We start from the raw sequence: 14,026 nt of genomic DNA, 5'->3' as shown, positions 1-14,026 counted from the left end.
TATAAAGAAACTGGGGAGAGTAGAGTCTGGGGCATGTCATCAGACTTGGAGCAGAAAAAGACCATTTTACTTTTAAAAACTCACTCCCTGCATTCTAAAGGAGGAGTCAGTGTGCTGATCACAGAGTTCACTGAGACAGTGGGATGAGCCTGCGGCAGAGGCAGGCCAGACGTGGGAAGGAATAGAGAGCAAGAACCTCCTGCTGCAGCTTTAACACCAGAGCAAACGCTGAAGCACTGGATGTCTAAGAGCCCCCGGCCACTCACATCTTTTACAAAACACGAGTAATGGAAAATAACACTTTTTTTCTAGAGAAAACAAATGCGTCTAATAAACTTTCTTAGAGAAGGAGAAATGAAGAGAGACACAGTGTCCTCATTCTGGCCACCTTCCACACAAAGACTGGGTGAATTGTTTTACATGCTAACACAAGCTCCGGCCTATCACAGACTTTCCCCCAGGTCCCCCCCGACCAAGGAAGGGAAACAATTGGTTTTCAGAACCGTCAGAGGCAATCATCAGCTGTAGAAAGAAAACAATCACACTTGACTTTCTGGAAATGCTAGTTTTAGATGGAGTCCTTGAAAAATAAATCATAATCAATGTTGCACAAAGTACAGAAGGGTGGAGCAAAGGACGAGAAGGCTCGAAGAATGGCGAAGGGAGTCCGTGGCTCTGTCCATATATGATCTGCAGTTGGGGTCAGCACTGAGGTAACATGAGGACAGCTTCATCTGGGTGTTGTAGCTTCTCACAGCCTGTCTACCTGTTTGAAGAGGCAGACATCCAGGTTATGTCTCTGGCAGAGGAGCAGTGCTCTTGCAGAGCTTAAGTGTATCACGAGGTGGTTACTCTTCACATCGTTTATTTTTTCTTTATCAGAAACAAATGCAGTGCTCAAAAGGGGGGCACAGATGGTAAACAAACACCCAGAAACAATGTGTCCAGCCCAACCCATCTACAAGCTGTTGGCCAGCAGTAAAAGGCAGAGAACAAGCAGCAGCTGCAAACACTCATATCTAACTGAAGCAGGGAGAGTTTTAAATCCTGGTTCACTTAATCTTCTCAGGAGTTTGTTTGGGGATGATATTCTCTACTCCATTAGAATTCCTGGGAAGAGTGACTAACCCAGGCTTTACTACGAGACTCCAAAGATGATGGGAAGTCTATGCCTGCTGTTAACAGGGACCCATTATCCAACACTGCCCACCCCAGGGACAATTCATAGCACACACTGATGTCTTTAAACTGCAAAAATAACCTATCGCAATATAATGAACTCACCAAAACAAAACCAGCTTGGTTTCAATGTTTCTAAGACACTAAATGCATACTAACAACCACTCAATTTGTGGTATGATTTATAGTATCAGTGCTATTTTAAAGACTATATAAGGTACATCTCACATTATTAAAAAGCTCGCTGAAACACAAAGCATTTCATTTTATAGTTCTAATAAAATTTTATTTTTAATTTTTTCCTGGTTTTTTTTAAATATCACAAATGTATTTTCAAATACTTTTAAAAATTAGTAGGCTTAAATTTTACTATCTTTCTTAATTTCATTGTGTTAAAGAATTCCCTCATAAGTAAGTTGTTTTCCACAAAGTATATATTTATATAAACACATATAAGCATATATAATATAATAAATGTATATAAATATTTGATATATAGTATATACTAAAACATCTATTACATATATACATATACCTTGAATCTTTTCATTTATTGAATGTTTAAAATATTTTGTATGCACCTGAAGGCTATGAGCTGTGGGATTTTTGCAACTTTGGATAGCAAGGGACTGTCATTAGGTCCCCACAGTATATCCTATCCCTTCGCTTCAGGAAAAAGGCCCTACACCTGTTATCCAAATATCCCACAAAACCTTGGGGGCATCCTCATCAATGGCAGCTGGAAGCAAAGGACAGGAGGGGCTGGACTTTGTCCCAGGAGACAGAACTGCCTGGCACTATACCTTTGTCTCGAATACTCACTCTGTCAGCATCACCATAATGGTGAGCTGCTTCACCGTACACCGAGAGACATTACCTGCAATTACCTGACACACAGTCCTACTCACCTTCATGCATTCCAACGTCCCTGAAGGACCGAGAGTCCTTATGCAGAATATTGAAATTAGAATATTAGGAACCGTGGCTGCAGCTATACACTCACGCAGCCTCAGTCTGAGTTCAATTTTTCATAATTAATTTGGTAGCCTGCCAGGTCAGCTGACTCCTTTCATGGTCTAGATCATTTCTATTTTATAAAATAACATGTCACCAGTCAAATCAAAGATGCTCAAGCTATCATCCCAAGCACTCAGTTTCTCTTGACAGAAAAAAAAAACAAAAAACATTAAAAAAAATTATAATGCACAAGTTTTACCAAAACTCTTTAGTTCCTGGTGAAGAACTAAACCCCATGGTATCAGTCCATTCCTGAGGAATGCCTCCTTCACCTCGGGGGTCAGATAGAGTGGGGGCTTGGAAAGAAGTAAACCTTGGAAATGAAACATAACTGGACACTGCCGGGCTTCCTTGTGAAGTTTGTAATTATAGCATAAGCTGTAAACACACTCCTAAGCAGTGTGAGCGGAATATCAGTTTTTAACATTCCTATACTACATGATGCCGCATGAGCCTTCTAAATTCTCAGTAGTCTTCATGTACAGACAGCCTTCCTCCTGCGTCTCCTCCAGCCACACTTTCTCCTCCCAAACAACTGACCCACAAAACTAATCCCATGAGATGTCCTTTTAAATGAGTAAATTACCCGGCTTGATTCCCAAAGTCTTAGGAACCCCAGATTCACTTACTTGGTTCATAGTAATCCACTATAGATACCAAACCATCTCGAATATTTGAAACTTTGAAGTCTCTCACAGTGGGAATTTTAACACAAAACTGGGTTTCATTTACCTATAAAAATAATAATAATAAAAGAGTTGAAGAAGTTGGCATACTGAGTGTTCATAAAAATATCTGAGACACTAATTTTTCTTTCATTTTAGGAAATAAATAGAAACTAATATCTGGGGAGATTTCTGACTGTCAGGTAGTACTGTTAAAAACTTACTATACATTTATCTCATTTAAATTCATTAAAACAACACTTAGAACATAAGAATGGCCCTCAGTCCTCTTTTACTAAAAGGGATGCTTAAGATTTAGAATCATGTAGCAAACAGGTAACCTGCTCCTGGGACCACCCAAATATGTGTCCCAGGCAGAGCATCTCAATTCTAGCTGCTGCTAATGAATTGGAGAAGCCTAACTCTACAGACAGTGGCCAGTCCATAGAAGCCTTCCAGAGAGACCCCAGTGAAGGGTTGCCACAATTCATGAGGGACTGCCATCTATTTCTATAAAGGACCCTGATTTACTGCTGTGAAAATGTAAACTGGGCCAACAATCATGGAAATCAGTATAGATCTTTCTAAAAGTGTATGTGTGTATAGTATATGTATGCATATGTATATATTACCTGTATAAATACACACCACACAGACACACTACCCCATGACACAGATAAACCACTCTTAAGTATGTACGGAAAGGATTCTAACTCAACAACAACCTGCCCATTCATGTTTCTTCCTGCACTATTCATAATAGAAAAGAAATAGAAACAGCCTAGATGGCCATCAGCAGGTGAATGAAGAAAATGTGAGGCCTCCATACACAACAAAAGGTCAACTCGGCCTTAAAAAAAAATTAAATCACGGTATTTGCAGGTAAAGGGATGGAACTGGAAATCATTGTGTTAAACAAAGTCAGACCCAGAATGATCAACAAACACCATGAGCTTTCACTCATCTGAAGATCCTAGATTTTGATTTGTACACATGTTTATGCACAGGAGTGGATGTAAGACGCATTAGGGGGGAGACCATGAAAGGGGGTCAAGGGATTCTACTGTGAGGAAAGGGTGACGGAATATATGTGAAATGAAACGGAAGGGAGGATACCATTAGCAGAGTGAGCGGGGTCATAGAGGAAGACAATGGGGAAGGGAGATTTATAAAACCACATACACATGAAGTTGCCATAATCAAGCCTGTTGCCTTGTTTGTCCAATTATAAATACTAATCAAAAAGGGAAAACCATTTAAAAAGAAACTGCTTATCATGGCAGTGGAAAGAACTCTGTGAAGTGTCTCTTAAAACGAGAGTTCCTAAATTCAGATCTCTGGAATTCACATACAAAAGCCAAGCACGACACCATGTTCCTGTGACCCAGCACTCAGGAGACGAGGACAGACAAATCCTTGGAGCTCACTGACTGGCCAGCCTATATGAACCATAAGCCCCAGGGTCACTGAGAGATCCTAACTCAAAACAATAACGTAGAGTGACGGAGGAAGACAGCCAGTGTCAATTTATGAACTCCACATACACATGCACACCAAATGTACATGCAAAAAATTAGTTATCTTCCAAATGATTGTATAATATGTTTATATGAATATATGTATAATATATATACATAATACTCAAATAGGCAATTACTGAGCTCTTTGTAGAAAGACCTTCCTTGAGCTCCTCATTAACAGTAACTCTTGCTAATTTCATAGTGATATATTTTTATAAACTTGTGAGTGTATCTGTGGTATGTGTATGTATGTGTGGTATGTGTGTATTTGGCAGGGGCTGGGGGGGTGCATTCACCCATGCATGTGGAAGCCAGAAAAGGGCACCAGGCATTCTATTCTATCAATCTCCACTTATGACCCAGGATCTCCCGCTGAACCTGGAGCTGGGCTGACAGCCGGTAAAGCCCAGTGACCCTCCTGTGTCTGCCCTCCACAATGATGGGGTTCCAAGCATGTGTAGTCATGCCCAGCTTTTTGTAAGGTTCCTAGGGACTGGAACTCAGGCCATCACACTGCACAGAAAGAGCTCTTACCCACTGAGCCATCTCCTCAGCCCAGTGACGGCTCTTAAAGGAGAAAAACATCTGGTTACCACATCAAAATCATTCAAAGGCAAAAAGCTGAAATAATAATGACTCAGCAGGCTTCTAAACACAGTACACCTTCACCAATAAGGGTTTCTGAAACATCGTACTACTTACATGATCTAAATAAAGGTTGAGCTTCCCGGGTTCATATTCCACTTTCTTCAGTGTCTCACTGAGAGGAATTGAATCTGAAGTTGCAGTAAATCCACTGAGAAGGTTCACCTCCAGAAGGGCCATGCCAGTCCTTCCTGGGCCCAAATGACTGCATCAGTGAAAGACACAAGGAGGAAAAGAAAACCTTTAGAAAAAACTTCAACACAGATCCTTATGTAAAACTTAACACTGCCAAATAGTACTCTAAACACTGTGCAAGCACAGGTAAAATTCACTATAGGAAAATGCAAACCATGTTTTCTTAGAGCTGTGGTAGTTTTGTAACTTGTGGGCACACACGGAATAAGAGGTAACGGGGTTCCTTAAATAGGATGAAGGGCCTGAAGGGAAGTAGGTTTGTGCTTACAGGCTGTAGCAGGTACGGGGCATAACCATTCAATAGATTCTAACAGTTCTTTGTACTGGTTCTAAACTAAATATTTCTCAAAACATTGGCATTCTCTCAATAGTTGGCAGTACCAACCTATGCTGCTTAAACCAACAGATGAAGAGAAGTATCACTTGGCCACCCGGTGTAGACCCCAGCCTGACACACAGAGGATAGTCGGCCACTCTTTGATGAGTGAATGAATGAATCAATCAATCAATGAAAGAGAAAAGCAGGGGCGGAATTACTGACTGACTAGATCTATTCTAGTAAGGCCTAAATGAGACGCATGTAAAGATTTTGTTTAATGTCTGACATACAGGTTTGTGATATACATAGGTTCCTCTGCTGACATTGAATAATTATATCTTGATGTTCTTATTCTTTGATAGAGACCAGTTGCAAGTAAAGAATAATGGAGGTTCTGTTTCCTCCCCAGCTGAGAAGGAAGATACTGCAGAATTGCAGAAGCCCCAACCACTGGTCAGAATGCTCAAGAAGGGGCGGGGCATGGGGCAAACACAGGGGATGTTTCATCTCAGTCAAATGGCAAGATCCAAAGATACAACAGACAGTGGTAAATGATGGGGAAACTTGGTTCACACCGTGCCTAAGGAAGCCGAGTGCCTAGATCAACACGCAGAGATGGCATTCACTGAGCACCAGTGGCTTCCAGCCCTACAACAAGCTGAGCTCAAACACAATGCCCTGAGCTACTTGAAGAGTAGACAGCAGGTCCTAGACGCCAGGGCATTTGACAGTTACCTCTTTCTCAACACCAAGCAATGCTGGGGTGAGAAGACGGACTGACAGAGGAAAATTTGTGAAGCCTCTTTTTTTTTTTTAAAAAAAGTCATGAATAGTTTTCTCCCCCCCGCCCGGAGCTGAGAACCAACAGGGCCTTGCACTTGCTGGGCAAGTGCTCTACCACTGAATCCCAACCCCTTGTGAAGCCTCTTGATTCAAGAACTCTCTCACGGTTGTTCTCAAAGTCATGTGCACAAGAATAACCAAAAGGCTGGAGAAGACGGCCTCACAACTCTTCTGTGAGGTGAGCATGTCTGCAGAGATGAGATTCTCAAGTGCTTAAGATTTAGACCAATTTAAGAACCACTTCTGGAAGCTTCAGTTATACCAGCACACAATTACCCAAAACCAGAATCTTCTAAAGTGGGGTATTTTCAGTATCTAAAAGAACTATTCTTTTTGCTAGGTTTGTATGCTGTTATAAATTTTGGACCAAAAGTTAAAGGTAAATCTGAAGCCAAAATGAAATTATTTCAACAGAGAATAACCATGTGTAGCATTAAAAAAAGGTTCAATATTTTACAGTTTTCCTAAGTTAGACTTAAGTTCTACTAGCTTATATTTTTATCACCACCCACCCCAGGATTTTGACTAGGTTTATAGCATTTGATGTGTACTCCCTCACTTGGTCCTCAAATACAATCATAAAGTGTCCAACTGTCCCCCAAATGCTTGCACCGTTATCACATCAGTGGGTACGTCTTGCTGTGGGTTAGAATTGTAACGCACAGGATCTACAGCAGGGGAGATCACTGGTGAGAGTTCTACCCCTACACCCTACATCGCACCTCCCTGCAGAATGAATACTATCCAGAAAGGAGAGAGCGTCCAGCTCAGTCCACCTGCATTTCTCTATCTCCTGTACCCAGAATGTGTGATGTCTTCATCAACCGGGTCTTACCATCTAGTTCTGATGAGCAGCCAAGGGCAATGGCAATATAGCCTGCCCACTTGGGAGGTCCTCTGAGACCTCCCCAGCCATCAACTCCTAGGAGAGTATGCTACAACTGGTGCTGGGGTTCTTGTTTGAAAGTTGATGACTAAAAGACTCACTTGGTAAAAATGTTTGCCACACGAGCCATAGAACCCAAGGTGTAAGGGAAGAATCAACTCCGGAAAGCTGATCTCTGACTTCTTTGTGCACACCATGCCCCCGTGCATGCGCTCACAGAGACATATCAAAAACGCAGCAAGAATCAACAAACAATAACATTTTAGGGGCTGGAGAGATAGCCAGGTTGTTGATAGCACTGGCTGCTCTTCCAGAGGACCTGGATTCATTTCCCAGCACGTGTAAAGTAGCACCACTAAACAATGCAGACAGGAGCGTCAGTTCTTGTATTATATGTAGCACAGGGGTATGGCTTAGCACCTTTCAGCAGAAGGCCGCGTCAGAGAAAGTCGCTGTCGTTCATTTTTGCACATCCTGTCACCATTTACACTTAAAACAGCAGAGGCTTTGCGTGTTCCATGGATTGAGAGGAATCAGGTCATGGACACAATAATCCCCGTGTCAACAACATGCTCGCTCAGGGCTTTCTCAGACTCCCTCAATGAAACAGAACAATTTTAAAAGTATTTACTTCTCTCCACATTTGTTGTAAGTACAAAGAAAACCTGTGAACATTTTTAGCCTACCTAAGAAGGGCTTAAACATAGTTGCCTGCACTTCCAGTCTGAAATCTGTGGAGTGGAGATAAGAGGAATCCCTTAACAGAGACTCCTCCAATGATCTCCCTGGGTAACCATACAAGTTGAACCTTCAAGTCTCCTTTCTAAAAGGAGCCGTCAACGGATACCACCTACCTTGTGCACACATTCAGTTTCATGTATTTGAGGTCATGCTCATCATTCACGTCGACGTCTAAATCAAAACCGATTGGATTTTCCATAGATCTCCGTCTCTTAAAAGAACGTGAAACTTTCACGTTATAATCAACATTAAGCTGCAATTTAAAAAAAATTTTTTTAATTAGATTAAGTGAAGTTACGGATGTTGAAGAGATGACGGTCACCCCTTTATGAAACCACCAGGATTTCCAACTACATTCTAAATACAGATGAGCAGAACTCTCATCCCTCATCAAACACACTTTTTGAAACCGCATATGTGACTAATTAACAGTAGTAAGCTGTTTGCAATAGTCTAAATAGTAGGCACTAATTCTTCTGTGATAAAACCAATTAAAATTATGGTTTTCGAACTTTAAAGAACAAACATCAGCTAAGAAAGCAAGCATCGTTATCCAATACTTTTATAAAGGTTTGTCATTTTTAGTGAGAACATTATTAGGTAATACAGCGAAGTAAATGTCAGAACAGCAGGGCCGATTGTGGACTGTCTTCTCCAGGAATGCAAAGCATCCCCTCAGGTTTAAAAATAAAGGAAAGCAGGGCTGGAGAGATGGCTCAGCGGTTAAGAGACTGACTGCTCTTCCAGAGGTCCTGAGTTCAATTCCCAGTAACCACATGATGGCTCACAACCATCTGTAATGGGATCTGATGCCCTCTTCTGGTGTGTCTGAAGACCGCTACAGTGTACTTATATATGATAAATGAATAAATCTTTAAATATATATATATATAGTGAAAAAAATAAAGTTATGCTTCTTATGTTTTAAAAAAAATAAAGGAAAGCTAAGGGAAACCTTAAAGCTTTGACTGATGGGCTGTCATTCACTCACTTCTATGCTTTGCTACTCAAATGGAACTTGAGAACTTCCAGTAAGGCAGGTCAAATTCAAATACCACCTGTCCAACGGGGGAAAATTATTTTTCACCATAAACCATTTCTCAAAGATGATACAAATAAATGACAGATTTCAGGTCAACTGAGACTTTCTCCAGCACATCTCTGTGTCTGTCTGTGACGTGAGCTGTGCCATGGGAACACCGGAGCCATGTGAGGACCAGAGCCTTCCTCAAAGTCACCCTAAATCAGAAGCTTAGGAATGTGCTCAAATTTTCCTAGGCTGCCTCATCCCAAAGAGAATGGAACTTATTTTGGAACTGAGTTCATAGAACTTAATATGACTGTGTAATACTTAGTTTCCTTTTAATTCTACTTGAAACATATACAAAACATATGCACCCCACAGAAGCAAACATCTGGTACCTTTCTTGGATTTAAACACTTTAAAGTATCTCTCGCTAAGCCTCCTCTCCTCAAATCTAAGTTTTCCGTTTTGCCACAATACGAATTCGGTCACTTGCTCTTCCTGGGTGTGTTACTCTGGACATTTTCCAAGTCTTTTTTTTTTTTTTCAAACTACAATTAATTACTAAATATAATATTAACTAGGATTATTCCTGGAACAGTTGGAGAGCAATTCTCTGTTATTTTCCACATCTGCCTTTCCATGCATGAAGCTGTCTCTTTAGAGGCCAGTATCATAAGCAAGTTCACTAGGCTTGGCACTAGAGCAATGACTAACGTCTATCTATAAGGATAGAGGTTGACAGTTTGTCCAACGGTCAAGCCGACAATCCACTCACAGAATTTCAAAAGAACTTATTCATCATGACTTAGACTTTTCATATCTCAGTAGGTAAACATTCATAACAAACCTGAGAGCTCTCTCTGCACACTTCCCAGAGATCTTATAAAAATATTCACAAAGGGGTTTGTACAGGCTGGGTTTGTGTGTCAACTTGACACAAGCTGGAGTTATCACAGAGAAAGGAGCATTGTGGAAGTGTAAGCTGACTAAACCCTTTCCTCCCCAACTTGCTTCTTGGTCATGATGTTTGTACAGGAATAGAAATCCTGACTAAGACAGGGACCTTAATTCTTATTTCTGGGTGATTGGTATTTTTACATTTTTCCCACTTTCATAAGCAATGCCTGTGAGTCCTTCTCTCTTGTCTTCTGAATTTTGATACAGACTTCAACTAGTGATCAATCTGACCAAAGGGTCTGTGTTTCCCAGTGCCCTTCAAACCTCCAATAATCACTTGGTTTCAATGACATATGACAATGACAATGATATATTGATATATATTTCACTGATCAACAATAGTTTCCAACCAAGTCTAAGTTTCAAATTTTGTCTAAAACCTGCTACATGGTTACTCTTGGATTTATGTTTTGCATCAAACAGCAGTCTTGGGAATAAGAGTTCCCCATGATTCTTCAAACATAACCTCATAAATTATTCTCTCTATCTTTATTTTAATCTCACTGAAAAAAATTCATTATAATTATTTTTCCTTGCTTTTTTTTATAAAGATCCTCTCTGTGTCTTGACTATCATACAAAATAATCTTAGGGAGCCATATTGATGGCTCAGCCAATAAAAGCACTTGTCGTGCCAATCTGACCCCCTGAACTCCTTCCCCAGAACCCATGATGACAGGAGAAAGCAGACCTCCACACATGCACAGAGGTACATGTGCACCAACACTGCGTACATACACACACGTGCACCAAAAATAAATAATCCTTTCCAAAAATCTTAAGAATTGTTTGGCAGTTTCCAAATTACATCTGTTTGACAAAGTGTGTCTTCCCCGTTTAACAATAATCAGACCTGCACTGGTTAACTTGTTTCAGTTTGGCACAAATGTAGACATCTGGAAAGAGAGGAATTGCGTCTGCAGATTACATTGGCCAGGGACCATGTCTGAGAGATATTACTTTATTAATGATTGGCATGAGAGGGCCCAGCTAACCTGAGCAAGTGGTCCTAGGTTGTAGGAAAAAGGCAAGCTGAGGAGGCCAAGGGAGAAAGCCCGTAAGCAGAGCTGTTCCATGACCACTGCTCAGTTCCTGCCTCCAGGTTCCTTCCCTGGCTTTCCTCGTTGGTGGTCTGTACCTGGGAAGTGGAAGCCATACAAATCCCTGCCTTCCCAAGCTGCTTTTGGCCACAGTGTTTTATCACAGCCCAGAGAGCCAATGAAGATGCTCTTCTCTCAGAAGAAGAAGTAATTGTATCAGATTTTTTTAAAAAGTCCTTTTCATTGGACTATTTTGGAAATGGGGGCAAACTGGGAGAGATGATGGCCAGGACACGTGTGGGTAACTAAGTGTATGAATGTGATCAAAATATGTTGTAAGCACGTAGGAACATGTCATGCCAAAAACTACTACTTAACAGAATTAATATAGAATTTTAAAAGTATCTTTTCTCTCTCGTAGCCATTTTATTACCTTGTAAGTGCTTGTTTGGTTTGTTCCCATTCAAGCACATAACCACTTCTGGCCTTGTCATTTATTCTCCAGGGTTCCCATTAAGATGATTTTAAAGGCACTACAGTAAGTATAGGTCTTCAGTACAATTTCTCCAGTCAGTACTTTTCATGCTCTCTCTCCTTTAATTGCAGCATTTGCTGTGCCTTCAAAGTAGGTTTGTGAGCATTTTCCTCCTATATCATGGCATTGAGCATAATATAACCATGCTCTAATTTTTAAATTTGCTACCTTCTGAGGTTTTACCTTAAAGGAACATATTGTGTATCAAGGCAACTTATGAAGCCCTACTGACCTGCATATTCTTAGATAAATATTAAGAAGTTACAAGTCAAATATATATTTGTTCTCAGGTCATCACAGTATAAATTCTATCAACTAGCAACGTAATTTTTAGGTGCATTTAAAATCTTAATGTGTGTGTGTGTGTGTGTGTGTGTGTGTGTGTGTGTGTGTGTGTGTTCTTTCACACAGAGGCCAGAGGTGCAGGATCCCTCTAGAGCTGGAGTTGTAGGTAGCTGTGAGCCACCTGACACGGGTGCTGGGAACTGGTCCTTTGGAAGACCAGCATTTGCCTTTAACCACCAAACTATCTCTGTAGCCCTCCACACCATAATTTTTTAACTGTATTTTCAAGTACAACAAAAACGTAGACACCAAGCAAGGTGACACATGCCTGAAATCCAAGCACATTGGAGACTGAGGCAGAAGGATCACAAGTTTGAGACCAGCCTGAGCTACAATAGTACACAGCTAGCTGTGTCTACATAATAAGACCTGGTCTCAAAAGAAGACAGGGGGTTTCCCAACTATTTACACAACTCGCACTGGAGGATTTCAACATTAACTTCAAAAAGCAAGCATTCTCTAAGAGATGTTTCTCAAGCAGATTGTCCATACAAACGATTAGTCTGGTCTCAGTTAGTTATGTCTCTTATACTTCTTATTAAAGAAAGAGACATATCTTGACTAAGTCACAGAGGTAAATCATTGAAATCTGTGTTATTTTTATAATATTTTCATTAATTCATCGAGAGGGGGTATGAATACCATGGCTTATGTGTGTAGGTCAAAGGGCGACATGAGGGCATAGGTTTTCTCTCTCCTTTCCCTATGTGTGTCTCAGGGATCAAACTCAAGCTCGGCAACTGGCATCTTTACCTCAGGAGGCGTCTCGCCAGTCCTCATTAAAAACCTCCACAAGCTGTCTAAGGTAAAGGTCTAGCGAAGGATTGTTAACAAAAGTCACACTTAACCACAAAAATAGACCATCACATAGACATACCTGGCAAATAGCGAATCCCGAACCATGTGCAGAAACATTGACTGCGATGGGATCTAGCGGGGCAAGCTAAAGGTGAGATAAAGATAAAGGTGAGAGAGAAAAATGAGGGTGTCAAACCTTCCGCAGGCAGAGGTCATCTTGAGGATGCAGGGAGCTCTGCCTGGTCTCAACTATCAAAGGTTCTGCACCAACCAGGAAACCTGGGCGAAGTGCTCTCCAAGCCCGCCAAACTCCTTTGCCCCAAGCCTTTGGGAAGACACAATCAGTGCTCCCAACAGGCTGGCCTCCTGTTGGAGTTGAAGCCTGTCTCCCCTGGCCTCCCTTCATCAGGGCTGACCATGAACACAACAGTACATAATCACTCTGCCTAGCTCTGTCCTTCTATTCCTGTGTCAGGACTCCTTCTGCAGTTAGCTTTTGGCATAATCTTTTATTGTATTTTAAAGAAAGAATGGCTGTACATCCCAGCAACCTGGCGGCAGGGGCAGCAGAATTATAAGATGGAGGCCTTGCTGGACTCCATAGTGACTTCTATGCTACCTTGAGCTGTCTGGCAAAATCCTCCCTCAAAAAGAGGAAAAATCATCTTCATCATCATCATCATGGTGATGATGGTGGTGGTGGTGATGATGATGATGACGACAACATTAGCTGGTGGTGGAACACTCCTTTAATCCCAGCACTCAAGAGGCAGAGGCAGGTGGTTCTCTGTGAATTCAAGGCCAGTCTGATATACAGAATGAGTTCCAGGACAGCCAAAGCTACACAGAGAAACCCTGCCTTGAAAAACTAATTAATTAATTAGATATAACAATGATTCTACTCCCAATCCTCACTACTTATTTAAGAGAACAAGAGATAATAATCGAAAAAAATAAGTATATAAACCAATGGGTTTGGATCCCAGCCCCTCTGCCAGTTTTCTCCTGGGTCAAACTGCGGAAAGTGTTTGGACTGAGGCACAACTGCAGTGACACCTCTAACCCAGCACAGTGTCCATGCAAAGCATAGACTCCATAGGAATCACTCCTTCCCACTGGCCACGTGTCCATATCTTCTCTTCTGCCCATCTTTCTTTCTCTCAAAGGTCCCATCCCCTCCGCCCTTCCTCAGTTCAGAAAATCCAACCAAAAGCAGGCTAGCCCGTCTTCATCTTTCTATGGAGCTCCGGGAAGAACTCTTTGTTGGAGTGAATTAAAATTAACTTTAAAAGACATTAAAGTAGTATTCCAGAAG

The 14,026-nt window shown here is 41.3% G+C and overlaps 1 protein-coding gene across 1 annotated transcript in view; it reads right to left on the bottom strand.

The window, feature by feature from the left end:
- Window positions 1-285: 285 nt before the first annotated feature.
- Window positions 286-14,026, bottom strand: part of Cd109 (CD109 molecule) — a 108,137-nt gene continuing 94,396 nt past the window's right edge. Inside the window, exons 29-33 of the mRNA XM_032911187.1 lie at window positions 12,791-12,856; window positions 8,124-8,263; window positions 5,084-5,231; window positions 2,826-2,928; window positions 286-766 (exon numbers count right to left, since the gene is read on the bottom strand). Coding sequence (XP_032767078.1) covers window positions 600-766; window positions 2,826-2,928; window positions 5,084-5,231; window positions 8,124-8,263; window positions 12,791-12,856 — 624 coding nt within the window. The 3' untranslated portion in view covers window positions 286-599. The remainder of the gene's footprint in view (window positions 767-2,825; window positions 2,929-5,083; window positions 5,232-8,123; window positions 8,264-12,790; window positions 12,857-14,026) is intronic.

Source organism: Rattus rattus, chromosome 8 (assembly GCF_011064425.1).
Source record: "Rattus rattus isolate New Zealand chromosome 8, Rrattus_CSIRO_v1, whole genome shotgun sequence".
Classification (NCBI taxonomy): Eukaryota; Metazoa; Chordata; class Mammalia; order Rodentia; family Muridae; genus Rattus; species Rattus rattus.
The sequence above is the reverse complement of the archived record's forward strand: the minus strand, read 5'-3'. Positions and strand labels throughout refer to the sequence as shown.